This window comes from Cyanistes caeruleus, chromosome 2 (genome assembly GCF_971803275.1).
Source record: "Cyanistes caeruleus chromosome 2, bCyaCae1.hap1.1, whole genome shotgun sequence".
Lineage (NCBI taxonomy): Eukaryota > Metazoa > Chordata > Aves > Passeriformes > Paridae > Cyanistes > Cyanistes caeruleus.
In genome coordinates, this window is record NC_141702.1 from 221,382 (window position 1) to 248,947 (window position 27,566).

Below are 27,566 nucleotides of genomic sequence, written 5' to 3' on the forward strand. Positions count from 1 at the left end.
CACAAAACTGTCCATCTCCTGAGCCTCACAGTGCACTGAGTGCTGAGCCCATGTGCTGAGCCTGGAGAATTGTAGGCAATAGACTGATATCTGATAAAAGCATTAAATTGGCTTCAAGGACATGGACATATTTGCATTGTTCACAAAGGTGTCACATACCTTTAATCAGACTGATGGTGAGCTAATCAGTCTCTCTTGGAGCAGGAACTCTGGCTGGAGATTTACACTGGAGAATGCTGATAACTTGGTAATATAACTGAGAATCTGGCCAGAATGAAGCTCCCAAGTTTCTCTACATCTTACTGCACAGAGCTTTTCTTTCAATTGCACAGCTATACTCACTTCTCAGAAAGAATAAGGCTGTGAGATGTCCATTTGCTCTCTTGCTGTCTCACTAGAGTTCCTTTGAAGCAGGAAGTTGGAGTTTATACTCTGTAAGGAAAGAGGCCTGCTGTAGCCTCGGATTTCAGTTTTCTGCTTCTCTGGCCGCTTGTCTGTTGTTACCACAGTAATGTCAGTGTATCCAGAACACAGAGATCCAGTGCTCTACTCAAATTCCCAATCAGTTGTTCCCCCTCTGCCACTATGCTGATCATCCATTGCTAGTATGACTCTAAAAAAACAAAGGGTTTCAGCTACATGTGGTGAGGTCACTGCTCTGGTCACCACTGGTAGCAGTGATTCTGTGGCTATGATTAATAGAGGCAAAGGAGCTGTTTGGGTGCTTTTTGTGGTAGAGCTGGTCTGGGGAAGGTGGAGAAGGGCCTGTGAAGGATAGGATAGAGGGAGTACCTTGGTCATTTGAAGGCCTCTTGTTCAGAAGTCAGTAATATACTATACAAAGAAAGCTGGAATCTGAAGCTGAGTCTAAAGAAAGGAGAGGAACATGTGGAATTTGCAATCTGGGAATGACTGAAAAACAGTGTTGGCAGCTAAAGTGATGGAACACAGTCCCTTGTGCAGTGTAAGTCTTGCTGTCTGTTGTGGGAGCCAAAAGCTGGACAGTGGACCCCATAATCTGCAGACTGGTCCTGGTGGAGTTTCAGCCTGTCAGCCTCACACCGTGCCGTTGTTTTGCAGGTGGCCTGGCAAGGATCTGGGGGGAATGAGAAGTTCTTCTTTGAGAATGAGAATGTAAGTAGGATGGAACAGAATGCTCCCCATGAATGGTGTGTAAAGCTGTGTGTTCACCAGCAAGAAAAGTGTCACCCATGTTTCTGGAAAACCCTGTTTCTCAGCAGTTTCCTGGATTTAACTTCTTCATGCAGATTCTAGTCTGCTTCTTCCTTGTACTTGCCTTTTCTGCATGCCAGGTACAGAACAAACATAGTGTGGACTGACAAGTCACATAAGTCATAACCCTGAGGGAGAGAAAAGCAATAAAACAACAATGGCCAGAGCAGGTGTTAGAGATACAGAATACAGCTGTCATGGGGATAGCGTGACTTTTGCAGGAGTGATACACCCACAATTAAAATCCCAAGCCTCGAGGAAAAGCTGTCAGTCACAACAAGAAGACAAGAACAGCTTCTTAATCATTTCAGAGTATTTAAATTTAGATTTGTGTGCAGCAGAGTTCTTTCCTGTACCCCTCACTGGCAGGTGTGAGTGTTTCTGTCGCTTTACTCTGATAGTGTATTCCCCTCTCACCATCAGGTCTGCATGATTTTTAATGCTGGAGAGCTGACACTAGTGGAATATGGAAGCAATGACATTCTGGGGTCTGTCCGCACAGAGTTTATGAACCCTCATCTGGTCAGGTAATGGTTACATCTGCCTGTATAACCAGCTCAGGCATTTTGTAAAGTGAACTCAGATGTATAACTCTGCAAGTGTCCCACACTGTAGAATGCAGCCCCCAGACACCCACTTCTCACAGTGACCAGTGATGGGTTTTGTTACCACATCACTGGTTTTACAAGTTTTAGAAGCACAAGAGCCTCTTGTCCTCTGATCTTGGTGCAGCCTGCCATGGCTGTTGCTGAAGAGGGACCTCCTGTGCACTTTCTCAGGCAACTCTGCATCCAGCTGGTCCTGGTACAGTTGTTAGGGACTCAGTTGCCAGCAGGACCTCCTCTGTCCCTCTAAAATTCTATACCCCATATTCTAATTCAGGAGAAGGGGGGATCATGGTCTGCTCAGAGCAGCATAAGTAATGTGTTATTGGGGACCCCTCCTCCAGAAGGGGGAGCTTCTGGGGGGAAGCCATGGATCAGGAAGGTTTGTTCTCACTTGAGGCACTGAGGAACTGAAGAAGTGTCACAGGTCAGAGAACTGCCAGAGGCTCCATGTGCTCAGGGAAGCTGCAGGGAAGTCGGGGAGGGACTATGTGATTCAAATACAAATTTTGAAAGTAGTGAAGGTAATAGTCATTCCCTTCAAATCACAGTGTCCGTATCAATGAAAGACAGCAACGAGGCGTGGATGAGAACAAGAGACTGGCTTATCTGATAGACATCAAGACTATAGCAACAGGTGACTGTAACCCTCCTTTCCCTTCCCTGTATTTTGCCTTCCTTATTCCTTTTCATTTTTATGTGCCAGGCAGCACATCCCTGAAGGTCCTCTGTGCATTCCCTCTACCAGTTTCCCTTTGCATTCCCTCTGCCTAGCAGCAGTCCACTGGACACCAGGCTGTCCTACTTTTGACAGGATAAACCTGTCATGCATACAGCCATGGGTGTCTGTGTGTCCTGGAACCAGACCCCGTGTTGCCTGCATTGCCTATGAGCTGTGTATGCTCACAGACAGCTGCTGCTGCTGAGAAGTCATCAAAATAAAATGTCACTGCTGTTTGGTGTTCATGTCACAGTGTCTTTGCTGAGGGTATTGCCCTAAATAGATCCCAGGCACCTGATTCCCCTGGCACAACTTTGAATGTTGAGCACTTTGAGGTACATCAGCTACTTACACTGTTTTGTTTCTTTCCTCCTCAAGTGGACCTTGTTGGTGGCTATAATGCTGGCACAATCAGTCATGACAGCAAGATTGATTGGCTGGAGCTGAATGAAACAGGCCACAAACTGCTCTTCAGGGACAAGAAGATGAGGGTGAGTGGGGCACCTCAGGCCATGTGGCAGGGTGGTGTGTGTGAGGAGAGGTAGAGACAGGCATGCCTGAATGGAGGGAGGTGAGAAACACATCTGAAATACTCCTGATTTTTTGCTTACTGCTCCTTTGAGGAAGATTGATGATTGCCAGATTGCATGAGCTGGCAGCGTTGCATTCTTGAGTCACAGATAATGTTGAACATAGTTGCTAGACATCTTGCTTCATCTCATCTCACCTGAAAATGGAGATCATAGGTTCTCTGTGGCACATATGTCGATGGTGTTCCAAAAGTCATGGCAGTCAGGTGAAGCCCCAGTGACTATAAAAAGGAAAACATCATACCCATCTTTAAAAGAGTAGGAAGGAGGACCCAGGACTACTGACCTGGTAGCCTCACCTCTGGGGCTTGGAAGATCCTGGAACAGATCCTGCTCCAAGCAGTGCTAAGGCAGATGGGGAATGGGAAGGTGATGCAGGACAACCAGGTGAGGTAATCTGGGACAGCCAGCATGGCTTCACCACCAGTGAGTCTTGCCTGATCAACCTAATGGTCTTCTCTGATGGAGAGACTCCATCAGTGAACAAGGGAAGGGCTATGGATGTCATCTATCTAGATGTCTGTAAAGCCTTTCTCACAGTCTCCCACAACAGCCTTCTCTCTGAACTGGAGAGAGATGGATTTGATGGTGGACTGTTTGCTGGATAAGGGCTTGGCTGAACATTCACATCCAGAGGGAAGTGGTCAACAGCTCAGAGTCCCAGTGGACATCAGTGACAAGTAGTCGCCCTCAAGGGTCTGTCTTGGGACAGTGTTATTTTATATCTTCATTAACAGTACAGATGAAGGGATAGAGTACACCCTCAGCAAGCTTGCAGATGACACCAAGCTGAGGGTAGAATGACACACCTGAAGGACAGAGCCATCCAGAGAAACCTGAACAAGCTCCAGAGCTGTGCCCATGGGGATCTCATGAGATGTAACAAGGCCAGGCATAAGTTGTGTGCTGAACCAGTCGCACAGTGAGGGCAGCAGGGGAGGGTGGGTTCTGTTCCTCTGCCCTGTTTAGGTGAGACCTCATCTGCTGTGCTGCTTCCAGCTGTAGGGTCTCAGCACAGGATGGATGTGGAGCTGCTGAAGCAAGTCCTGAGGAGGCCACAGAGATGGTCAGAAGCCTAGAACACCTCCTTTATGAGGAAAGGCTGAATGAGTTGGGATTGTTTATCCAGCAGAAGAGAAGGCTCTAGGGAGACAGAGCCCTTTCCAGTGCCTAAAGGTTCTGCAAAAGAGCTGTAGAGGGGCTTTGGACAAGAGCCTGGAGTGAGAGGATAAGGGGGAATGGCTTCCCACTGCCAGAGGGCAGGGTGAGATGGGATATTGGTGAGAAATTCTTCCCTGTGAGGGTGCCGAGGCCCTGGCACAGGTTGCCCAGAGAAGCTGTAGCTGCCTCATCCCTGGAAGTGTTCAAGGCCAGGTTGGACAGGGCTTGGAGCAACCTGGGCTAGTGGAAGGTCTCCTTGCCTATGGCAGGGGGTTGGAACAAGATGATTTTTAAGGTTCCAAATCCAGACCATTCTGGGATTCTATGATTTCTCCAGCCATTTTGGTACAGATTGAAACAGAGACCTTCTTATTCTCTTTTGATAGGTGTGTCACGAGACTAGCACAGTTCTCTCTTCTTTTTCTCATCTTTTCTAGGTCAGGACAAGGAGTAGGGACAGTCTGGGACTTTGCAGTCACAAGACATCGTATACATATAGCAAAGTTATGCCATATGTCAGGTTACACCTTCCAAACTGTTATGTTTGGTTTTGGGCGGTGTGTTGTAGAAACAACTGATCTCTCATCTTATTGCTAGTAGTCATTGCAATAGGACTGTGCCTGGGGTGGAGAGTTCATCCCAAAATTGCAGAGTAAGGACCTTCTTGGTCCTGTAGGTTTTTTTCATTCAGGACTTTAGAGCCCATTTTCCTGTTCCAGCTCTGCAGCTGAGAGGGAACTGAAGCAGCACGAGGCATATTCTGGTTTATTTATGTCTGTGCCAAGCTTTAAGGGAGGTAAGAGCGTGTGGCTTAAAATGCTGCAAGGGTTTAAAAAGGTCTTCTAGCAATGTGTAAATAAATATGAGATTTTAGGATGTGTGTCTTGCAAAAAGTCTGTTTCTTGATGGGTAATGTCTGTTTACAAGATGCCTGTTCAGATGTTCCTGCAATGTTTGTGTGAGCTAGCAGCCCAGCCACAAGTCCAGCTGAGCCTGTTCTACTCTCCCACCTCCAGCTGCAGCTCTATGACATTGAAAGCAGCACCAAGACAACCATTCTGAACTATTGCTCCTACGTGCAGTGGGTCCCAGGCAGCGATGTGGTGGTTGCTCAGAACAGGAACAGTCTCTGCATTTGGTACAACATCGATGCTCCAGAGCGAGTCACCATGTTTCCTCTGAAGGTAAAACTCTGCAGACTTTGATTGCCTCCTGCAGTTTGTTTTTCTTCTTCCTCATGTGTGTGGGAGTAGCAGTGGTGGTATGGCAGAAGGGAGACACAAAGGAACTGTTAGCTTCTTATGAACAAAATATGAGCTCATTTGTCAACTTTGTGGCAGACATATCTGGCAGAAGATGGAGCAAGGAGCTGCTTCATGGCTCAGTCTGCTCAGTGCAAGCTCATTCAGAAGAACCATGTCTGACAGAGCTGTTGCAGTGGTCAGGGTGTGCCCTCAACCCTGAGACCCCACATGCTTCAGATGAACAGTGGAGTATTGACAGCTGGTACTCTTTCTAGGGGGATATCGTAAGCTTGGAAAGGAATGATGGAAAGACTGAAGTGATAGTGTCTGAAGGGGTGAACACTGTGTCTTACACCCTGGATGAAGGCCTCATAGAGTTTGGAACTGCGGTTGATGATGGGGATTATCACAGGTAAGTGCTGGATACGCCAGTGAGGGTGGCAGGTAGCTCATATCACATGCCAGACACCTGGGAATCAATGACCCATGAACAGCAGCAGCAGCACAGCTTTCCAGAGTTGAACTTCAGACTCTCAGCATAATGTTGGTCTGGTTATAATGAACATCAGAGTCCATCAGGAGAGATTTTTCAGCTTTTGCCTCCTTGCAGCTTTATGTTTTCAAACTCAGGGAGAGACTGACCAGTCTGGTCCCACAGACACCAGCAGGGCTTTCCTTAAGGTAGTTGTCAATTAATTGCAGCAAATAAATGTCTCCAGAGCTGCCAGATGTGAAGTGGTGCATGGGTGCTTTCACTGCTACCCTTCCAGGGATGGTATTAATATTATGGAAACATCCAGCAGCTGGGCAGAATAAAAGCTGACTTCCTGAAGTGGTCATGGCAGCCACCTGGGTACTGCTGACACTCTTAGAGGCCTTTTAAAAGTGAACAGGGGTGAAAACTTCATGTGTTCATAGCACTGTTGTGTCTTCAGAGACTTCCTTAGCAGGGACTTGTATGAGACAGAACACTTTATATTTGTCCCGCACTGCTACAGCCTTGTGCTGAGCATCTGCCTCTGAGTACCTTAGCCCAGGCAGGAATAACCTAGATCTTTGAATTTTCCCCTACTTTGTCAGGCTGTGTGTTACACTGTCCTCTTCAGAGCTGGCTTTGTTTTCAGTGCTGCTCTGGTTAGGAAGCTCCTGTCTCACAGTCTGGGATATTCCCCAGAGAGCTCTTCTGTCACTAAAATATGCAAATCTCTCTGTCTCAAGGGCTACTGCATTTTTGGAGACACTGGAAATGTCCACAGAGACTGAAGCCATGTGGAAGACCCTCAGCAGACTGGCTTTGGAAGCGAGACAGCTGCACATTGCAGAGAGGTACATCACATCTTCATGGCTTCAACATGCTCTTTGCTGAGTCCCAGAAGCCAGGGTCCAGCTAAAGATGCGGGTCTGTGTATAGTCTGGAATATTGACTGCACTGGAAATTTACATGTTCTCTGTGTCAGGCCATGACTTTGTCTTTTCATCCCAGCCGGTAATGCCAGGACCAGGGGTGAGAAGACCTCTCTCTAGCATAAATTTTTGTTGATGGTAACCCAAAGCTGTGTATAGCAAGGAGAGCTGACAGACATGAACAAGCTTGAGGCATTGTTGAAGCCTGGGGATGTGAAACATGAGCCTTGGTCATGCTCCTGGCTTCTCCCATGGAGCAGGGCTGGTGGGCACATCTGAATATAGGTCTTGGCAAAATCCTTCTCTTGAAGTAGGGCTCCCTCACCTCCTGCATTGCTGATCTGAGCCTGCTGCCCAGTTTCTGATTTTCCTATCTTGGACCAAAAGTGGGCAACAAAACCTGGTTATTGACTAACTGCTTTGCATTTTCCAGGTGCTTTGCAGCTCTGGGAAACATGGCAAAGGCTCGATTTCTGCATGAAACCAATGTCATTGCTGACCAGGCAGCTCAGGAGCACGTAAGTCAAACTTCTCCTGCTCTGCAGGGCAGCAGTTTTCCTGTAAACACTCGCATGTTGTCTTCAGTATCCTCGCTCACCGGTGCCATGCTCCAGACCAGTACCTCTTCATGTAGAAACTGCTGACATTGTCTTCCATCCACAGTTGCCAGGTCCCTTTCAAGGCTGGCCATTTTATACTGTCCTGGCTTTTCACTGCTATGATTCTCAACTCTTTTGTTTCTGTAATGACCCAGCCTCCACCTGCAGTGCCCTCCATGTTCCACTCTACAGCCTGTTCTTTCCCTCAGCAAACTGAGCTTGCTGCTGTTGTCTGCAGGGTGGGGATGGCACAGATCATTACCTGGTGCGGGCCCGCTTGGCCATGCTAGAGAAGAACTACAAGCTGGCAGAGATGATCTTCCTGGAACAAGTGAGTAAAGGAACAAGGAGTGGAAAAGGTTCTGTTTATTTGTGGGCAGGGAGGTGTGTGTCCCAAGAGGAAAGGTAGATGCTGCTTGTTCCTAGGAGAAGAGTTTTCTCCATGAAGTGAGAAGTGAGTTTTCTCCACTTGTTCTGAGGTGTAGGATTACCCTGAGATGCATGAAGAGTGGGAGGGAGGATGTATGTTCAAGTAACGGAGACAGTTCACTTTTTCAAGTGCACATCTAACCCTGCCTGCTGTGAGAGCTCTGTGGCAATGTGCCTGCTCCTAACCTGGAGCCTTTGGGTTAATGCTCTGCTTTCTGACACAGAATGCCACAGAGGAGGCCATGGACATGTACCAGGAGCTGCATATGTGGGATGAATGCATTGTGGTGGCCAAGGCCAAGGTACAGAATATTGCTGCACTGGGCTATAAGCCTGCTTGGTAAATCTTCTGGTTGGGAGTCCATTCAGGGTCTGTATTCTTTTCATCTGCCCTCCCTTGTTTCTGCTTAGAAGGGCTCCAAGTAGAAGGGAAGGTTGCACTGGGTTGCAAGACCTGTATGAATAGAAAAAAGCCGCTAAAATTGGTTTAGGAGTATCTGTGGCTTCAGAAAAGAATGGTAGTGCCGTGGTACACAGGGCTGGAATTGTAGTTTCTGGTAACTGGACAACAAGAGGCCTGTTGTTATGACCAGGTGTTCAGAGCCTGCAGGATGAGCTGGACAATATCTCATTGTACCCAGGTCAGCCAGTTCTGTGTTTCTCCACAGGGACACCCAATGCTGGAGAAGTTGCGTCGGGGTTACTACCAGTGGCTGCTGGATACCCAGCAGGAAGAGAAGGCTGGGGAGGTCCAAGAGGGACAGGGAGACTACCTGGCAGCCATCAGCTTATATCTGCGGGCAGGGCTGCCAGCCAAAGCAGCACGGCTAGCCATGGACAGGGATGAACTGCTCACCAATGTGGATGTCATCGATAGGATCTCCACGGCACTGATCAGAGGGGAACTCTATGAACAGGTGAATGGCCCTTCCCATTGGGCTTTCAGCTTAGGGGCATCAGGGTCCTTCCCCATCCTCTGCACCCGTGAGACACAAGGGGGACTGAGCTGGAAGGTAGCAGAAGTAATTCTGTGTTGGTAAGTTTGTAGTTAACACTTACTAGGAAATCCTCACTGTATCCATTGCACATGGGTGAAGTCTAGAATTACTATTATTAATCAGGAAAAAGATCGCATGGGTGAGGTCTGGAATTACTATTATTAATCAGGAAAAAGATCACATCTGATTGGAAACATGTCTCCAGATTGTAGAGTGTCAGTAATAGATAAGGAGGCCCTTAGGAAGATGGGAATCAACAGGAACAGAATCGTGAATCAAACTGAAATCTCGATATCAGTGTGGAAACATCAGTGTGTCCTCATAACAGAATAAAATATGTCATAAAGATAGTCTAAATGCAAAAGTTAAGGAAGCAAAACAAAGGAATTGAAGACTGTAGAGCCACGAATATCATAAAGAAAGGATGTGATTATTCTGTGTCTAATAACACCAGAAATTGATAACTTATTGTTCGGTGGCAGTTTTAAAACCAAAGGGTGCTTTTGTCCACAGCACATAATCATGTTAATGTAAGAAAGCAGTGCAGAGTCTGCTCACTGCTCAGTATCCTGGCCAGCGGTGGCCTCTGGCATGTGCTTAAGAAAGGAAAATGAAGAACAGGGCAGGCAAATACAGGGTCGTGCCTTCCCTTAGTGTGTTTTCATGGGATCCAGCAGTTTGCAGCCTATAACATACCTGAACAGCTCTACTTTTGTGTTTAAGAGCTCTTGATAGATTTTACTTCCAGGAGCTTATCAAATTATTGCTTGAACCACACGTAGATTTTAAGTTACAATTTTGGCTATGAGTTACCCAGTTCAGTTAGATGTGTGAAAAAAACGCACTGCTTTTTGTTAGCTTGTTTTATTCTCCTTTATAAATTTAGTCTCAGTTTATCTTCAGCATTTTTTGGCCATTTCATTTTGATGCAAGAGAACTTTGTAGTTTTTCAAACCTGTCATCTTGTCTTAAGCTTTCAGTTGAAAGAATAACGAGCTCCCAGCTACTGGATGTTGTTACCAAAATTACAAATAGTTGAAAAATGATTGGACAAATCACGGAGGTGTAGAGTCTGTCAAAAGCCATTAAATACGATGATGTGAGGAGGGCATCATGACAAACTCAGGCAGCTACTACTGTGCTGATTGTCAGAGATGGACAAATAGAGGAAAGGCTGGTATATACTTACTCTGTTATTACAGTTCTTCTCTAGATGTGTGGTCTTGCCACCATTCAGTGCTGAAGGGAATGAGCCCTTGGTCTGCCTGGGTGTCTGTGCTGGGGTCAATCAGCAGGGAGGACAATTGTCTTGGCACATGCTGTCTTTCCTGGAAGTTCCTTAATCCCCGTAGACTTGGTTAGTTGGGAAGGCAGAGCTGGTGCAGGAGTGTGCATAGAAGTGGTAGGGCATGATGTGGGGGGATGGTGACTCTGGAAACTGGCAGCTTGTATCTGTCATTAGGCTGGAGACCTGTTTGAGAAGCTTGGGAACCCACGGAAGGCTCTGGAGTGCTATGGCAAGGGCAGTGCCTTCCTGAAAGGTACTGTGCTTGATGTGTTCCTCCCCTTCACCTCCAGCAGGAGCCTGGGTACTCTGGCCTGGTGGCAACATGAAATATTGCCCTGGAGCCTGGAGATGCCTGGATGCTCTGCAGCTTCCACCTATTGTATAATGTTACTTTGATGATGAGAAGTGTACTTGCACATGTGGTCCCAGGGTTGCCAAGCCCTTCACCACGCCGACTGCACCAGCACGGGTTTAACCCAGCTCTCCACGGGGTTACTCCCTGTGACCCATGGGAGCTGGAGTGCCTTGGACAGTCACCATTGCCCTCCTTCTGTGCCAGATCCAAGGCCCATGTTTGCCCCACAGTTCTGCTTCCCTACTGGGCTCAGCATGACAACTCTTCTCTCCCCTTACAGCCGTGGAGCTGGCTCGCCTGGCATTTCCTGCAGAAGTTGTGAAGCTGGAGGAGGCCTGGGGAGACCATCTGGTGCAGCAGAAACAGCTGGATGCTGCTATTAACCATTACATCGAAGCCAGGTGGGAGCAGTGGAAGGCTGTATAAGCAGAAGGATACTGGCAGGGGCATAAAGTTGATACCTTTGCCTTTATCAGCAGGGGGCTTGCCTGAATGAACCCCCACCACCCTGCTTAGCAGTGCCCTTTTTGCTTGTGTGCACCAGCCACTGATGCCTTCCCACATCTCTCCCAAGGTCTTAGAGTGCTGATTGCTCTTCCCTGCTGTCCCAGTTCTTTCATCCCCCTTAGCACTGCCAGTTACTCAGCTGCTTTATGCTGCTCTAACTCAGAGAGCTGAAACAAGCAGCAGAGTGCTCTAGTCTCCCTGTCATAGCTTAGCTAGAGGAGATGCCTGCTGTGTGGCTCTAAAGACTGATGGATTTGGTGCCAGGTGCTCAATGAAGGCCATTGAGGCAGCTTTGGGAGCCCGGCAGTGGAAGAAGGCCATCTACATTTTGGACTTGCAGGACAAACAGACAGCAGCCAAATATTACCTCAAGATTGCCCAGCATTATGCAGCTTTACAGGAGTACCAGGTGAGGCCACAGACCACAATCACCACTGCTCTGTGTGTCCTTTGGATATATTGAGTGTGGTCTTTTCCTGGCAGGTTGCAGAGGAGCTGTACATTAAAGGAGGCCAGACCAAGGATGCCATTGACATGTACACACAGGCTGGGCTCTGGGAACAGGCTCACAAGGTAAAGTCAGAAGCTAGAGCTTCTGTGAACCTCACCCCACTTGGTGAGATGTGTTTTCCATCAGGAGGTGGTAGTGCCTTGTGCACCTGTACCTGGTCAACCAGTACTCTTCCCAAATACACTTGCAGGGACATCCAGTAGCCAGCAACAAATCCATTCCCAACAGTCCCATCCTGACCGTGGCCTTCTCTCTGTCACAGCCCCATGTGGGTGTACCTCTGGCACAAATGGCCCTCTCCAAGAGCTGATCCTGTGCTTTCTGACAGTGACTGCCCATTCTTTTCAGAGCATGTAGCACAGATACCTGCTTGTCAGATGAGGAAATATGTTTTCCCTTTCTCCTTCACTCTCATGTGTCAGGAAGTTGCTGTCCATTTCTCCCCTGTGTGTTCCTTTTGGCAGCTGGCACTCAAGTGTATGAGCCAGGAGGACGTGACTGTGCTGTACATAACCCAGGCCCAGGAGATGGAGAGACAGGGCAAGTACAAAGAAGCAGAGAGGTGAGGTTCTTCCAGTACTGGTATCAGTCCAAGACTGAGCCCTGAAAAATTTGCTGTAGTGAGGAGAAGCCCTTTCCTGGGTTACAAGGGGAATTTGGGACTGGGTTTGGAATGGTCAGAGGAACTTTCTCCACACATGGAGAGCTAAAGCTGATATTTCAGGATGCAGAAAGATTTCAAGGACTGGTTTTGTCCTTGGCTGAGCCGTTCGGATGTGCTTGTGTTCCCAGGCTGTACATCACTGTGAATGAACCTGATTTGGCCATCACCATGTACAAGAAGTGTAAGATGTATGATGAGATGGTTTGCCTAGTAGCCAAGTACCACAAGGACTTACTTGGAGATACTCACCTGCACCTGGGCAAGGTGAGTGCATCTCATGGCAGGGGATCAGCTAGGCCAAGCAGGGGCAAGATTGTTGTTATGAACAAGTGTTTGAGATGGCTTGAAAAATCAGTGGCAGGGGCATGAGAAAAAGTCAGGTTTAATATTAAGCATCAAAGCACAACAAGTTTGTTGTCAAGATTCACTCTACTTACAGGACAGCTAAGGCACAACAAGGGAAAACAGGCAAAACAAAATCGAGGCAATCAAAACAAATTAAATGAGAACTATCTCCGTGTGTGTGTGTGTGTGTGTGTGTGTGTGTGTGTGTGTGACAAAAGACAATATGGGAAAGGATAAAAAAGAACACAGCCTAAAATCTTAACAGTGTTCAAACATAGGAGTACTTTAACTTAACTTATACCTTTAGCCTAACAATTTAACATAGGAAAACATTTGACTTATACCTAACTTAATTTATTGCTTAACCTTAACAATCTAACAGAGGAATAGCACTTAACAGCATTTAGCCTAACTTTACAACTTCAAAGTTACACTTAGCAACTCAGCAGAAGAGTAACACTTAGCAACACTTAGCTTATAACTTAGGTTTAATAACTTAGCAAAAGAACAACACTTAGCATTTAGGTAAGTTTATAACTATAACTTAACCTTACTTACAGACCAAACTTAGATTTCCAAGATACTTTAACATCTAAGAAAGCTGCATTTCTCTCAGATTTGCTATAGCATATGTGCATCTTTATGTGTTCAGACAGAAAGAGTCAGTGCCTACAAGGTACCCGTGAAAAATTCCCTCCAGAGGTCAGTGAAATCCTCACTTTGGAGGCCTTTGCATTTCCCAGAGGGTGAAGGATCGGGCCTCAAGGAGTGAGGGTGTCAGCCCAGGACATGTGGTGTTTTGGTGATCCTCCAGGTATAGCAAACCTGAGGATTTGCTGGCTCTGGGAGGTGTCCTGCCCCCTGCCCAGAGAGAGAGATTGCTGATTGCAGCGCACTGTGGTCCCAGGAGAGCTCAGAAGGGTCTCATTTTGGACTGCTGTTTGTTGGGTCAGAAGAGAGTGGGCTTCAGTAATAACAATGTTTCATCCTGGCCAGAGTTTGGGTTGGCATTTTCTTTGAAAGTGTGAGAACAGGAATGTTACGCCATTCAGGCAATAAGAATATTTTCCAAGGCTGGTCATAAGGAAAACAGAAGCACATTAGACAGCATCAGTTTCTGGGAGCAAGACAGTGTTTGTGATAAGCTCAGGAATAGCTGAGCCCAGGTGGTGTTTTCAAGGCCAAGGCCTAACATTTCTCAGACCACCCTACAGAAAGGAGATGGGGGGAATGCACCACCACAAGTGGCACTATCTCATGGCCTCTGACTGCAGGAGCTGGAGGCAGAGGGACGCTTGCAGGAGGCTGAGTACCACTACCTGGAAGCCAAAGACTGGAAGAGCACAGTGAACATGTACCGAGTGAATGACATGTGGGAAGAAGCATACAGGGTAATAATCATTCACAGCCTCTCACCTCTGCAGGGGTCAGGTTCTGGTTGTGGGATCCTGGTAGGAACTGCTTTGTTCACTGCAAGTTCAGAACATTTGGTGTACACTCCCCAGCCTCAGAGCTGCCCCAGCCCTGGAAGCCTATGGGCCTCTCAGTCTGCAGCATTGCACTCCAAAAGCAGGGTTTGACCTTTCTGCTGTGCTGCCTTCCTGCAGGTACTGCTCTGCCCCTGATCACTGCATCCTGTTGTACCTCAGAGGTGTTGCTCTGGCCACAGCCCCCCCAGCACTGCTCTCCTCAGTGTGGCCATGGAATGCCTCAGTGCTCTTCAGTGTTGCCTTGGAATGCTGGGGTGACTTCTGTCCAAAGAGTGATGTGGGCTGTGCTGAGGCAGCAGCTGTTCTGTTGCACCATCCATGTCTTTATCTTACTCTCCCACTCACCAGTACAGTGGTGGTCGCAGCAGAAGGGTTTGTTGAGAGGGAACAGATGGTTTTGGTGCTCCCTCGTGGTGGCAGGCAACACATGAGAGGGGCTAAATCTGCTGAAGGTGAAACAGATACATTGGGTTCATCCACTTCCTTTTCTTTGGACAGGTCGCCAAGGCACATGGGGGTGCAAACTCCCACAAGCACGTGGCCTATCTGTGGGCAAAGAGCCTGGGTGGAGAGGCAGCTGTGAAACTCCTCAGCAAATTTGGTCTTCTGGAGATGGCCATTGACCATGCAACAGACAGTGGGTACGCAGGTGCCTCCACCCAACGCTTCCCTCCCCTCTGCCTGACGAGGGAAAAATGTGTGGGTCAGGATAACTGTGTGCATACGGTAGCTGCAGGTCCAGAAAATGACATGTCTTCCCACCCCACCGTGCTTCACGCAGGCCTTCCATGTGCTTGACACATCCCACTTCTCATCTTTGTGTCAGTCTCTCAAATGCCAAGTCTGAACTGGGCAGGCAAATGCAGTTTGTCTCTTAACCTATGCAGTGGAAGGCTTGTGAGAGACTCTGGGCATGAGAGGAGGTACTTCTCTTGTCACCAGAAGTAACTGCCTGCCACAAAAGCTTTGGCCCTGCTCTGCAGCTGGCCAAGTGTCTGCCTGTATGGCCAGTCATTACTGCTCTTCCCGAGGCTCCCACATCTCTTGGGCTCTAAAAGCAGGTGTGAAGAATCCAAATTTCCATAGTGGGGACTCCAAAAGCTCCTGGTCAGGAACAGGAGGAACAGGCCATGCTAATTCACTCGGGACTCCCTGTATTCCTCATATGTGTCTCGTGCTTTACTCAATGTCTTTCCTTGATGAAGGCATACTCACAGCACAGAGTCCTTCTTTCTTTCATTGCAGGGTCTTTGAGTTTGCTTTTGAACTGGCCCGCCTCTCCATGAAGCAAAAGATGCCAGACATCCACTTAAAGCATGCCATGTTCCTAGAAGATGAGGTAATTTTCCCCCTGGAACTGGTGAAAGTTCTCTAGTCTCTCAGGTAACTGAGCAGTTGTCCCTGGGCTGCTGCAGCAGTCACAGTTCTGGCTGCAGTCACTGCATGTCCAAAGGGCTCCCTGTGGCTGCACCATGCTCCACGCTCCTTTGTGTCATAAATCCTCCCTGCCTTGCGGTCAGTAGGGGAGGTCATGTGGTGATACCAGAACAGGAAGGTGTGCAAACAAACCACTTCTTCTCCTCTAGGGCAAATTTGAAGAGGCTGAAGGAGAATTCATTAAAGCTGGGAAGCCCAAGGAAGCTGTGCTGATGTATGTGTCCTCCATATCCTGGCCTGCTGCATCTGCTCTCTCCATGCAATGCCAGCCTGGTTGCCTCTCCAGCACTGGGCTGCTCCTTCTCATCCTTGTTAAATCTCGTGTCCTGGTAACGTCTCATCCTCCCAGGTTTGTGCATAACCAGAACTGGGATGCTGCGCAGCGTGTGGCTGAGGCTCATGACCCAGACAGCGTGGCTGATGTGCTTGTTGGACAGGCACAGTTTGCCTTTGAGCAGAGAGAGTTCCAGAAGGCAGAGGCCTTTCTCCTCCGAGCACAGAGACCTGAGCTGGCCATAAAGTACTACAAGGTGAGTGCAGTCCATACCAATGTCATTGCCTTCCTCACTGGACAAGAACCTTATTTAGATGAAAAAGTGAAATTCTCCTCCCAGCTCCCCCTGTCAGCTTAGTAGCCAGAGAGAAACCATTTACTCAGGGTTTCTAGAGGAACTTAATTCTGACCTGAAGACTGAACCACTGGATTTCACATCATAGCTTCAGGCTCTCACAGTTTGAGATGATGTATCCTGTCAGAATAGGGGTGGTCCTTGGTGTAGCACAGGTGGGTGCATTTGGAGGCTTAAGTGCCCATTCCACTGAGGTAGCTGGAATGGATGAGCGTGTTCCTCTGAGGTAGGCAGGGGAAGTGGATAGACATAGGTGCCATTTTGGGGGAGGAAAGAATTGGGTGGTGCTGCTGTGGTTGTTTCTTCTAGTCGGTTCTCTGGCAAGATGGCATGAGGGGATAGATGTGTTATGTGATGGCAGGAGTGTGGGGAATCCTGGTGAACTGGTGAAAACTTCTCCCCATTGTGCCTGTGCAGGAGGCCGGCATGTGGAGCGACGCCCTGCGGATCTGCAAGGAGTACATGCCTAGTCGACTGGGAGAGCTACAGGAGGAGTGTGGCAGAGAGGCTAGCAAGAAGGGCTCCAGGTAAGGAGTGCTGTGGTCAGGCTGCAGGAAATAGCCTGGAAGCTCTTGCCCATGGCCATTTTGCTGATGCCTTTACAGAGACAGCCTGATGGGATCCCTGCAATCCGCTTGTTTCCTTCTTGAGGACTCTGGACTTCTTACTGCATACGTTTCCTATCATCCTTTCTTATTGCTTTGGGAGGCTTATTTCTGCCATCCAAGGTCTCCTAGATGGCATTTTGCCACACTTACAAATCTCCATGGTGTCCTGTACTGCCATTGCATCTCCCCAGGGTCTTTGGTCAGTTCTCTCCTCAGGACTGTTTCATGTTCTCTGTCACATGCCCCCCTCTGTCTGAGGTCCCTGCTTACCTGTAGTGTGCACCTCCCTGCCCACACCCTACACACTGCCTGCAGGATCTCTGGCAGCATCCCTGTCCTGCTCACAGCCTGCATTCCTCCCTGCAGCGGAACTGAAGGGCTGCTGGAGCAGGCACGGGAATGGGAGCAGGCTGGGGAATACGCCAGGGCCGTGGACTGCTACCTGAAGGTGCGGGATCCCAGCAACAGCATCCTGGTGGAGAAGTGCTTACTGAAGGTACCATCAGGGGCTATGATTCCCTTCACCTTCCCTTCTTCTGCCTGGAAACTCTTCCACAAGCTGAGTGCACCTCTGAGATCCCTGTCACTGCAGGGCACAGGAGAGCCTGCAGGCTGCAGTGACTGCAGGGCTGAAAGCTTTCATAGCTGTTCTCTTGAGCTGTGATAGGCTGTGCTTATCCTGCATGGTGCTGCCTCCCTTGCTCTGGCACCACTGCCTGTGGCAGGCCCATGCCTGTGTGCCCACGGCTCCCTGCACTGAAGAGCTGCACTTTATGACTCAGTCCTTGCTAGAGGGGCACCTTGTGCTCTGTGCCACCAGCCTTTGCACTGTGTTCTCGCTCAAACTTCCCACACCCAGTCCTTGTGACAACCTCTCCCTCAGCCCTTGTCCCTGTGTCCAACTTCATCAACAATTCTGTCCTTGTCTGATCTCCTGTGCGTGAGAGTAGCTGGGCTTTGCTCCTCTGACTTGTCTCCCCTTCCTCCATCACTCAGGTGCTTCCAGCTGTCAGTCTTTTATCTGGGACTCAGCACTTCCCAGCTTTATCCTACTCTCCCACCATTTTTATCAACTGAGCTGCTGACAATTTCTCTACACAGGCTGCTGAGTTGGCTGTGAAATTCTTGGATCAGTCACAGAGCATGGAAGTGACACGGACTGTGGCTCCTCAGCTGGTGGCCATGAAGAAATACAGCACGGTGAGGACTGGCTCCTGCCCCCACACTGCTGAAGAAGCAGTGACATTGGAATGGAGAGCTCTGTCCAGGGGAAGGAGGTCAAGTCACATCCTGGGGTGATGGGTGGATGGATGGCTTTATCTAGAGGTAGACCATGCAGAAACTTCAAGGAGGATGAAAGAGATGAATGAATGAATCAATCAATCAGTCAATCAATCAAGTCCTGGAACAGTGAGACCCAGGCCTTGGGAGGAGGCAGGAAACAGAGGAAAGGCTTATCTTTTGAGAAGAGACTTCCCGTTGTGTCTGTGTGGTGGTCCAGCACCAGCTTCAGCCCAGGATACAGGGAACCCTTTGGAATTTTGTCTCCCATGGAACTGTCCCTGCAGGCAGCTGAGCTCTACCTAAACTTGGACCTCATCCAAGAAGCTATTGATGCCTTCATTGAAGGGGAGGAGTGGAGCAAAGCCAAGCACATGGCCAAGGAGTTTGACCCCAGGTATGCCCTGAACTTTGCAAACTATACCCTTGTTCCCTCTCCCACCTCCAGCTGATCCCTTGTCCTGTCTTGTACTGTCCTGTTGCCCCTAGGTTTCCTGCATTCACAGGAAACATTCCAGTGGCCTTTCCAGGCTCAACAGGGTACATTCTCCACAGCTACCCTTCCCAAGCCATTTAACATTCTGACATTTTCCTATTGCCACACATCCCACAAAAATCGTTATCCCCTTTTGTTTCACCCCTATCCCTATCTCCTTTGCCATAATTCTGTGCATGCACTTCCTTCTGAAAGCCCTGTGATCCCTTGTTCTCCTCACATATTATGTTGTGAAGAGCTGCCTAGACCCTTTCCTGCCCCGTCCATCTGTGCACCTCCAGCCTGCTAGCAAGACATAGCACAGCTGGAGGTCCACGAGTTCCAAAGTTGAGTCTAGTCTCTGCACTGATGCAAGACGTGATTCTTGCTGCCTTTTGGGATTCTTTCTACCCACAGGTCAGAGGAGTATGTGGACCAACGTTATAAGGAGTATTTAAAAAAACAAGGAAAGGTGGATTCGGTATGTATTTGGGATGTCTCACAGCCTAGAGAATGATGCCAGGACCTGTGCAGATCCTTGGGGCCTTTCTCATGGGCCTTTTGCCTGACTATGAGTGAGAAGTATGTATGTGCCTGTGAGCCATGGCTACTGCATTCCAGACAACAGAATCATAGACGAGTTTGGGTGGGAAAGAATCTTAAAGCTTATCCTTATCTCATTAAAGCTTGTCTCATTCCACCTCCTGCTTTGGGCAGGGACACCTTGCACTTGATTGGGTTGCTCCAAGCACGTATTGCTAAGTCATGTCCAATTTGTTGTCCACCATCACCCCAAAGTCCTCCCTCCTCTGGGCTGCTCTCCACCCATTCTCCACCCAGGCTGCATCTGTGCATGGGGTTGCTCTGACCCAGATGCAGCACCTGTCATTTGGCCTTGTTGATCTTCATGATGTTCACACGGGCCAGCCTCTTCAGCCTGCCCAGGTCCCCCTCAATGGAAGATGGGTCACACAGGCTCTGTGATTTCATGCTGTGGAGGGGAAGAGACTGTGTGTCTGAGAAAAAAAGACATGGGTGACCTGATGCCTGCTTGGATGGGAGTGGGAAGCCTGGCCTGCACAGTGAATTTATGGCTGTTTCCATCCTTAGCTGGTGGGAATTGATGTCATGGCAGCTCTGGATATATATGCAAAGCAGGAGCAGTGGGAAAAGTGCCTGGAGGTCGCAGCTAAGCAGGTGAGTGCCTGTGTAAGCCCTCAGGGACAGACCTGGGGTCCTGGAGCCTTGGACTGGGGGGGACAGCATGGAGAGCCACTGCAGGGGCTCAGGAAGCACCGTGCCACTGTGCCCATCATGGCCAGTCAGGCTGAGTGGGGAAGTGCTGGAACCTGGAAGCATATTGTGTTTAAACTTTGTGATTAATGGAGCATTGGAAGAAGCTAAATGAGTTGGTTGGGCTGGAAGTAATTGGTACCATGGAAACAGGGATTTGTAGAAGAAAGCCTTCTTTCTCTATGTTCTTGAGAGCAGTGGTGTCAGTCAGAATGAGACATCCTAGTCAGTAAAGCAAATTTGACATTTTTTCAGTTTTACTGACCTGAAACAAACAAAATTACCTCAGCAGAGTAATAAAATGGAGAAAAGCAAAATGAAACTGTTTTGCTCTTTCAAGGCAGTAACAGGAGAAGACAGCTCTCAATTATCAGATGTACTTTGAGGGATGGTTTGTATTCAGTGGTTATTGACTAGTGATTGGTTACTGAATGGTTATTGGTTAAATGGTTGTTGATAATGGAGGTAACCAAGGTCAGGAAGTTCTTTGCAGTGAAGTATTGGTTCAGATTGAATAACAGAGCAGCCTTGGCAGCAGTGTCTGCAGTTGGTGTGGATATCACAACTTGTTACTCAGGCCGGCACTGAAACTTTGGGGAAGCACTAGGAATGTCTGGGGCTGTGGTTTTATAACTTCGGTTCCAATAACCTAAGTTTGAGTTCTGCTAGAGTGAACTCGATGTCTCTTAGACCTGGGCTTCTCTGTGATACAGATGATCTCTGTTGTAGTCATTTGTTCTCTAGGGAGGCTCCCCTATTGATATTCTGCTTATCAGGAGCCACAGAGAATAACTGCACACTCCATTTAGTGGGAAAGACTCAGTTTATTGTATGGGGCACCACAAGGCCGTGTTGAGTCTAAGATCTTGGTGTCTGCTTGTGCCTCGAAGAGCATTAGCGTGACCCTTTTCCATGCAGAATACAATCACCGACTCAGCTGCTCTACAGTGACAACACAGCAGAAATGGTACATTTATCAAAACAGATCACATACCAGACTTAATCTTTATCCCAAGATTTACTGAACATGGTGCTTCACCAGCACTCCCTGTGGGTGTTTGAGTTCTGGACACCTCCTGGTACACTGGGTTTTTTTCTGCATAATAATCTTGCTTCCATTGCTCAGTTTTTAACAGGATTGCACATTTTGTGCCATTTTCTTCCTCTCATTTCTATATTTATGCATGTGTGAAGCAGTTCTTTCCTCACTTGAATTTCTGTGAGGCCAACAGCAGTGCTCAGCACTGTCTATGGGGTCAGCACAGGTATGAGCAGCGCCCTAAGAAGGTTTGCAGTCCTGGAGCTGTGACAGCGTGTGGATAATGGACTAGAGCAGCTTTGTAAATCACAAACATCTTCACCCAGGTTTTAGTTACTTTCTTTGTTAGACTAAGGGCTGCTTTACAGTTGGTAGCTGTGTTGACACATAGTAGAGGTGCTGCATCCTTCAGGTGTTTGGTAGTATTCCTTTGGCAAGTGGTGAACAGCTGGAAAACAGCTGTATTTGCATGTGTGGAGGATCAGCACAGCATCAGCTAGCCAAGATAAAGGTGTCAGCAGCACTCAAATCCAAACACATGTGCTTCGGGCAGTCTGGCACTGATTACGTGCCTCACCCTTTGGGACTCAGCTGTGTGGGGTTGTGCATACACAGCTGAATCCATCCCCACCAAGTGGCAAGTCTTCAGTTCCTGCATCTCATGCTGCTGCTTTCTGTGTGTCTCCAGAGCTATAAAGTCCTGCACAAGTACGTCGCTCTGTATGCAACACAGCTGATCTGTGAGGGCAGCTGGGATAAAGCCCTGCGCCTGTACGTCCACCACGGAGCGCCTGCCAACCCACAGGTAACGAGGGCAGCAGGACACCCCTGCTGGGCTGTCCCAGTGTGTGTGACCTGCTGCATCAGTCAGGCTCCCAGCCTGAGCTGGGATTGCCTCGTGTTCCACATGTGCAGCCCTGCGCTGGATTCTTCCAGAGGGCTGAAGGAAATCTCCCAGCTTGTTTTCCACAGGAAGGAGTAGGGGAAGTCAAGTGTTTGTTTTGAGTGCCTTGAGCACCAAGTTCAGAACAAAAGGAACCATTTGCCTCTGAGAGCATTGGCTACAGGAAGCATGCTTCCATCCTTTCCTGTTTTCTTGCCTTGTCCCCAGCACCCCTTCCAGCCAACAATCTGCAGCATGGCAAATCTGGCCAATTTTCTTGGCTTGTGCTTGGCAGAAGGCGAGCTCTGGAGTCCACTGACTCCTCAGCTGTCTCCTTCCACACCTCCCTCCTTTTTGTTGCAGAATTTCAATATTTACAAGCGTCTCTTTGTGGAGATGGTGAATGCACCTGGCATGAACTGTGCTGAGGCGTACTCCAGCTGGGCTGACCTGCGGGATGTGTTCCTCAGCCTGGTAAGTGTGGCCGTGGCCACCGCTGCCTATTCAACTCCAGCCCCAGGGGGATTTGACTGAGCAGGAAGAAGAACCAGTCTCTTGACAGGTGTCATGGGCAGTGTTTTTAGAACACAAGCTAAAGGTAAAGAGCTGGCAATATGGACAGCAGGAAAACAGGATCCTGTGAAGTGGATGTGGCTGAGCAAGAGAAGGCAGAGAAGGAGACCCTGTGCTCCAGGCCAAATCCTGGGAGTGGGTGTGGACACTGGCCATTGCTCCACGTGTCACTGTGACATGGGAGCTGTTGTGACATCTTCTTCTTGTCCTACACCCATATTCAGCAGCTTGCATGGGGAAAGCACAGAGCTACTGAGTCTGGAAAAGATGAGTCCTCCACATCTCCCCATGGATGCTTAGAGCTTTCTGCTCCTCATTCCTGTCCAAAGCACCTCAGCCAGAGCCCATAATTGCCTTATCTCTTTTCCTGTCCCACAAATACCTACTTTGAGCATAAGCAAAATCAAAAAATCCTCCCTTTGTCCATCCAGACTCACCCCTGCTTCCAGTGCTGGGTATTGTTGCAGTACTGGTGACTCTCTGTGGCTCCCACAGCCTCCTTCCTTCAGCATGCTTTCAGACCCAGAGCACCCGAGGCCCAGCCCTTGTTCAGTCCCAGAGGTGTCTCAATATTTCAGATACTTCCCTCTCCTGACTTCCCTGTCTCATGTGGATGAAGAGTGCCCTCGTGCTCTCCTGCTCTCAGTTCCTCTAATTTTCTCTTCTCAGTGTGAAAACTTAGCAAAGTCCAGTGAGACAAACACTCCAGCCCATGAGGAGTTTGAGAGGATGCTGCTGATTTCCCACTACTGTGCCACCCGCTCCGCCGCGCACGGCCTCAAGCAGCTGGTGAGGCTTTGAAGTTCCTCTGCCAGGTCACCACCCAGAGTGGGGAATCCTATGGGGATTTGCAGGTTTGGGGCTGTTCACAGGTTACTATTCCACTTTGCAAATCACACATCATAGATGCATGAGAATGGGCTGCAATAATCTGGGAGCCCACCGCTAGCAGGTGGAACTGTAGACGGTCTTTTCTACTTATTGGGTGAATACTTTTCCACTTACAGTGGGTACTGCCCCAGCCACTGTGGCTGAGCTGTAAACCAAGGCATCCATGTGCTTGCGAGAGCAGAGGTGCCAGTAGAAAATGAGGAATCACAAAAAATCTGCTCTTCCCAGGAGAGGGATTGCTTCCTCTCTGCTCTCCTGGGCTCCAAGAGCTGCTGGGCTTCACACGTGGTCTTCAGAAAGATCATCTCCCCAGGGCTTTAGCAGGTATTGGGCCTATGTGCTGGGCCTCTTGGTGGGCTTTGTGAGCTTCTGGACCTGTGTGAGGGCATCACAAGGCCCTGTAACTATTTTGGAGTTGTGTGCACTGGGATTTGTTCTTAGCATCCCTGCTGAAGTCTTGATCCATGTGGGATTGTGGAATTGTTCTAGAGCTCTGGATGGATGTGGGACTGGAGTTGTGATGAAGAAGGCTGGGAAAGAGCCACAGTGAAAGCCACAGGGATGACTGGGATTTCCCCATGGCTATGTGTGTGGATGTTGCGGGTCCAGAAACATACCAAGACAGCAAAAGCCAAGTCTGATGTCTTGGAAGCCTGTACAGATCTTCATAGCTGGGGAATGTTGAGAGGCTGGGCAATCTGTTTGGGACCATGAAGAAGGGGTGACCTTGACAGTTCTTGTGTGGCAATGGGTATCTGGCAGCAGAAGAGTGAAATTATCCTTCAATTCCTCACCCCTGCTCCAAAATTCTTACATAATTGCATACAAGAAAAAATTTATTGAGACTGTAGCTGGAACAGGATTCTTGGAGAGGTTGGAGAGTCTCCATTCCTTGAGATGGTCAAAACCTGACCAGGCATGTTCTGAAACAGGCATGTAGCTGCCTCTGCTTTGACCAGGGCTAGGGGCAAGATTTGGGAGCTGCCAGCAATGTAAAGCCAGCAGTGCCTTCCAACCTCACCTGTTCTGTGACTTAGATGGGGGATGTTTGGGTGTGGCTTCTAGTGAAAAATAACAAGGCTTGTAAAGTAGAAGAATTTCACCCTCAGGTGTTAGTCCCATGTGTTCTGTAGTGAGGGAACTCAGGGTCAGGACTGGAGTTTTTGACCTTTTTTGCCTGTAGGGCATGTATGGGTGCGGAGTCCTTGCTGTGAGTCTGGGGTGATCTCATGAGATCCCTTCCAGCCTGTTCTTTCTTTGATGAATTGTTGTAGCTTTGCTGTCCTCTGTGTCCCCAGGACACCATGGCTGCCCAGCTGTCCATTTCCCTGCTGCGCCACACGGATCTGCTCCCTGCAGACAAGGCTTTCTATGAGGCTGGGATAGCTGCCAAGGTAAGAGCTGCCTGGACCACAGGACATACAGCACCATGGGCTCAGGGATTCTCAGCTTTATCTTCCCAAACCCTCCCTTGGCTGCTGGCCTCTGCCACTGGAGGCTGTTTCCCAAGCAGCTGGCCAGACCTCAGCCATTGAGAAGGTGAGACCTACAGACCCAGGAGTGGGCAGAGGCCATATCATGGCTGTGTTGGTGTGGATGTGAGACTGCTCAGCTCTGCTCTGCATCACACGAGTGTCTGACAGTCTGTCTGGGAGTTATGACACATGGCAAGGACAACAGCATGTCCTCGCTGCCTGGACCTGGCTGTGCAGTGATAGAATCATGGAATGGTTTAGGTGGGAAGGGACCTTAAAGCTCATCTTGTTCCATCTCCTGCCTTGGGCAAGGACACCTTCCACTCGACCAGGCTGCTCCAAGCCCCATCCAGTCTGGTCACAGTGCCTGTGTCCATTCTACGGGACAGCCTGTGGCGGTGAGCTGGTTGTCCAAGGGGTTCAGTCTTTGGGGATGGCAAGCTGGAATGTGCAATCTCCTTGTCCATTCTCTGGAATGCTGCAGGCAGGACACTGTGGCACAAACAGAGCCACATCCTTCCCAGCCATGGCTCTGTGAGAAAAGCTGTCTGTGAGGATGAGCTGCCCTGTCTCACTCAGGGTTCCTTTCCATACCAGGCAGTCAGCTGGGAGAACATGGCATTTGTCTTCCTGAACCGCTTCCTGGACCTCTCAGATGTGAGTATGGTCTGTGGGGGGAGGGCAGTCTCTCAAATTGCAGTGGCTCTAGGGCCACCACAGGTCCCCAGCCTGGCCAGGGCACACCTGAGGCTCCTGCATGGCAGCACACGGGAGCTTGTACTGATGGAGAGAGCCCTCCGTGTGTGCCTGCAGAGCAGTGGGCACCCTCACACTGCCTGGGGGAGCACCTGCCATGCAGGGCACCTGCACAGCCCTGGCCAGGTCACCCTGGGCCTGCCAATGCCTCCGTGCACATGGCAGCAAAGAGCACATTGGCCTGACAGCTGAGACCTGAAATCCTCATAACTGCTGATGCCATTACAGCTTTCAGGGTGATGTCACTCAAGTTGTTCCAAGAGAAGAAAAACTACTTGGGAGATGGAGGCCATGGCCCAGTGCTTTGGCCACTGTGATACAAGAGTGGGGAGTCCCCTCAGTCCCTCCTTTGACCAGCAGGTTGGCCATCAGAAGCACCAAATCCAAGGGGGCAGACAGACCTCACTGTGCCAGACTCCCAAGTGCTGTCAGCAGCAGCTGGGGGAAAACAAAAGCACCTGACTACGGCGGTGTCTGAGAGACTGCAGAGGGTGGTCACACATGACAGGAGGGCCTGGTCAGCACAGCACAAACAGGCAGGGGCATCCTCACCATGAACTGTACTGTGAGCTCTATAACTGGCATTGCCCAGTGCTCTACCCCTTCTTTCTCAGGCCATTGAAGAAGGGAACCTGGATTCCCTGGACCATTCTGATTTTCAGAGGACAGACATTCCCTTTGAAGTACCACTTCCAGCCCATCAGCATGTGCCTGTGAGTGTCACCTGTTTTCTTCAGCTCCTGTGAGCAGTGATGCTGCTTCAGGGCATTCCAAACAGGGATTGGGGTGAGGCTGGGATTGCAGAGACTGCCAGGGATGGAAACGGACCCAGAACTGCCACCTTCTGCCTGTCCTCCCACTGCAGCCACGCACACATCTGCACGGACACGTGCACACACCGGTGTACACAAACAGGTGTGCACAGCCGTGTTGCACACACGCAGGCACACGCTCGTACACACACACTCAACCACCATTGTGCACCATGCACGTGTGTGTTGTGTGCGTCATGCATGCCCATGTGCTGCCTGCTCTGTGGGGCTGCAGCTGGGCAGCAGCATCACGATTCCCCCAGGAGGAGCAGCGGGAGGAGGTGAGGGACTGGGTGCTCACCGTGTCCATGGACCAGCGGCTGGAGCAGGCGCTGCCGCAGGACGAGCGCGACACCTACGAAGCCTCTCTGGTAGCAGCGGGGACCGGGGCACGCTGCCTGCCCTGCGTGCTGACAGGTGAGCTCCAGAGCAGCTCAGACAAGAGATGACACGGTGCCGTGCAGGGAGTGAGAACATGCTGCCGAGTAGGTCTGGAGGGGGTGTGGGGCTGTGCTGTAAGAGGAGGGGAGGGACTGTGGCTGTGGGGAACCAGCTCTGCTGGAAGAGATAGGGCTCTTTTTTACTGTGGGGGTGAGGGAGCACTGGAACAGGTTGCACAGAAGTTGTGAGATCACCATCCTTAGAGACAGTCAAAAGCTGTCTGGACACAGCCCTGGGCCCTGCCTGAGCCAGGAGTTGAACCATACAGACACCAGAGCACCAGATGGGGGCCTGCTTTGGGGCTCAGCTTGTTCTGAATGTGTCATTTTGTGCCCAGGGTACCCAGTGCTAAGAAACAAGATTGAGCTGAGGCCAGGCCTAGAAGTGAAGAAGGATGCGTGGTACAAATTTGTGATGGCTGTCAAGGTGAGCCAGAACCTCACAGGCAGGGAGACAGGCTGTGGGTGGGGTTCAGCCCCTCATGTTGACAATACAGCATCCTTCTGGGTGACTCATTGTCCCAGGGCAGTTTACTGCCCTCTCCCAACAGTGCTGTTTGGTGGGGATTGACAGACCCAGTCCTGCCAGCCCACAGGGTGCCCTCCAGTGCCAAGGCCTCTCTCTCTCTCTGCAGACATCCCACAGCCCTGCAGGCCAGGATGTGATCGAGTTCCTCCGACGGTGGTGTGGGGGACTCCCAAGCACCACCTTCTCATTCCAGTAAGCAGGACTCTGGCAGCTTTCAGACCTGTTCCTCAGCACCTTCCCCATCCAATAAACATGTTATCTCAGCCCTGCAGTGCTCCTGTTGCCAGGGGCTGCTAAGCCC

At 49.6% G+C, this 27,566-nt stretch overlaps 1 protein-coding gene across 1 annotated transcript in view; it reads left to right on the top strand.

Moving 5' to 3' along the window:
- The window catches only part of IFT172 (intraflagellar transport 172), a 37,352-nt gene extending 9,824 nt beyond the window's left edge, over nucleotides 1-27,528 (top strand). Inside the window, exons 12-48 of the mRNA XM_086875230.1 lie at nucleotides 1,081-1,134; nucleotides 1,657-1,760; nucleotides 2,390-2,475; nucleotides 2,938-3,050; nucleotides 5,327-5,494; nucleotides 5,830-5,966; nucleotides 6,773-6,880; nucleotides 7,392-7,476; nucleotides 7,796-7,888; nucleotides 8,211-8,288; nucleotides 8,655-8,903; nucleotides 10,447-10,525; nucleotides 10,908-11,028; nucleotides 11,399-11,543; nucleotides 11,618-11,707; nucleotides 12,110-12,207; nucleotides 12,438-12,573; nucleotides 13,929-14,045; nucleotides 14,643-14,785; nucleotides 15,390-15,483; nucleotides 15,731-15,795; nucleotides 15,931-16,111; nucleotides 16,628-16,737; nucleotides 17,185-17,314; nucleotides 17,920-18,018; nucleotides 18,387-18,496; nucleotides 18,992-19,055; nucleotides 19,685-19,771; nucleotides 21,595-21,711; nucleotides 22,153-22,263; nucleotides 23,032-23,151; nucleotides 24,552-24,647; nucleotides 25,326-25,385; nucleotides 26,099-26,197; nucleotides 26,560-26,713; nucleotides 27,075-27,163; nucleotides 27,372-27,528. Of these exons, the coding sequence (XP_086731356.1) occupies nucleotides 1,081-1,134; nucleotides 1,657-1,760; nucleotides 2,390-2,475; nucleotides 2,938-3,050; nucleotides 5,327-5,494; nucleotides 5,830-5,966; nucleotides 6,773-6,880; nucleotides 7,392-7,476; nucleotides 7,796-7,888; nucleotides 8,211-8,288; nucleotides 8,655-8,903; nucleotides 10,447-10,525; nucleotides 10,908-11,028; nucleotides 11,399-11,543; nucleotides 11,618-11,707; nucleotides 12,110-12,207; nucleotides 12,438-12,573; nucleotides 13,929-14,045; nucleotides 14,643-14,785; nucleotides 15,390-15,483; nucleotides 15,731-15,795; nucleotides 15,931-16,111; nucleotides 16,628-16,737; nucleotides 17,185-17,314; nucleotides 17,920-18,018; nucleotides 18,387-18,496; nucleotides 18,992-19,055; nucleotides 19,685-19,771; nucleotides 21,595-21,711; nucleotides 22,153-22,263; nucleotides 23,032-23,151; nucleotides 24,552-24,647; nucleotides 25,326-25,385; nucleotides 26,099-26,197; nucleotides 26,560-26,713; nucleotides 27,075-27,163; nucleotides 27,372-27,461 (4,080 nt within the window). The 3' untranslated portion in view covers nucleotides 27,462-27,528. The remainder of the gene's footprint in view (nucleotides 1-1,080; nucleotides 1,135-1,656; nucleotides 1,761-2,389; nucleotides 2,476-2,937; nucleotides 3,051-5,326; nucleotides 5,495-5,829; nucleotides 5,967-6,772; nucleotides 6,881-7,391; nucleotides 7,477-7,795; nucleotides 7,889-8,210; nucleotides 8,289-8,654; nucleotides 8,904-10,446; nucleotides 10,526-10,907; nucleotides 11,029-11,398; nucleotides 11,544-11,617; nucleotides 11,708-12,109; nucleotides 12,208-12,437; nucleotides 12,574-13,928; nucleotides 14,046-14,642; nucleotides 14,786-15,389; nucleotides 15,484-15,730; nucleotides 15,796-15,930; nucleotides 16,112-16,627; nucleotides 16,738-17,184; nucleotides 17,315-17,919; nucleotides 18,019-18,386; nucleotides 18,497-18,991; nucleotides 19,056-19,684; nucleotides 19,772-21,594; nucleotides 21,712-22,152; nucleotides 22,264-23,031; nucleotides 23,152-24,551; nucleotides 24,648-25,325; nucleotides 25,386-26,098; nucleotides 26,198-26,559; nucleotides 26,714-27,074; nucleotides 27,164-27,371) is intronic.
- The last annotated feature ends 38 nt before the right edge of the window (nucleotides 27,529-27,566 follow it).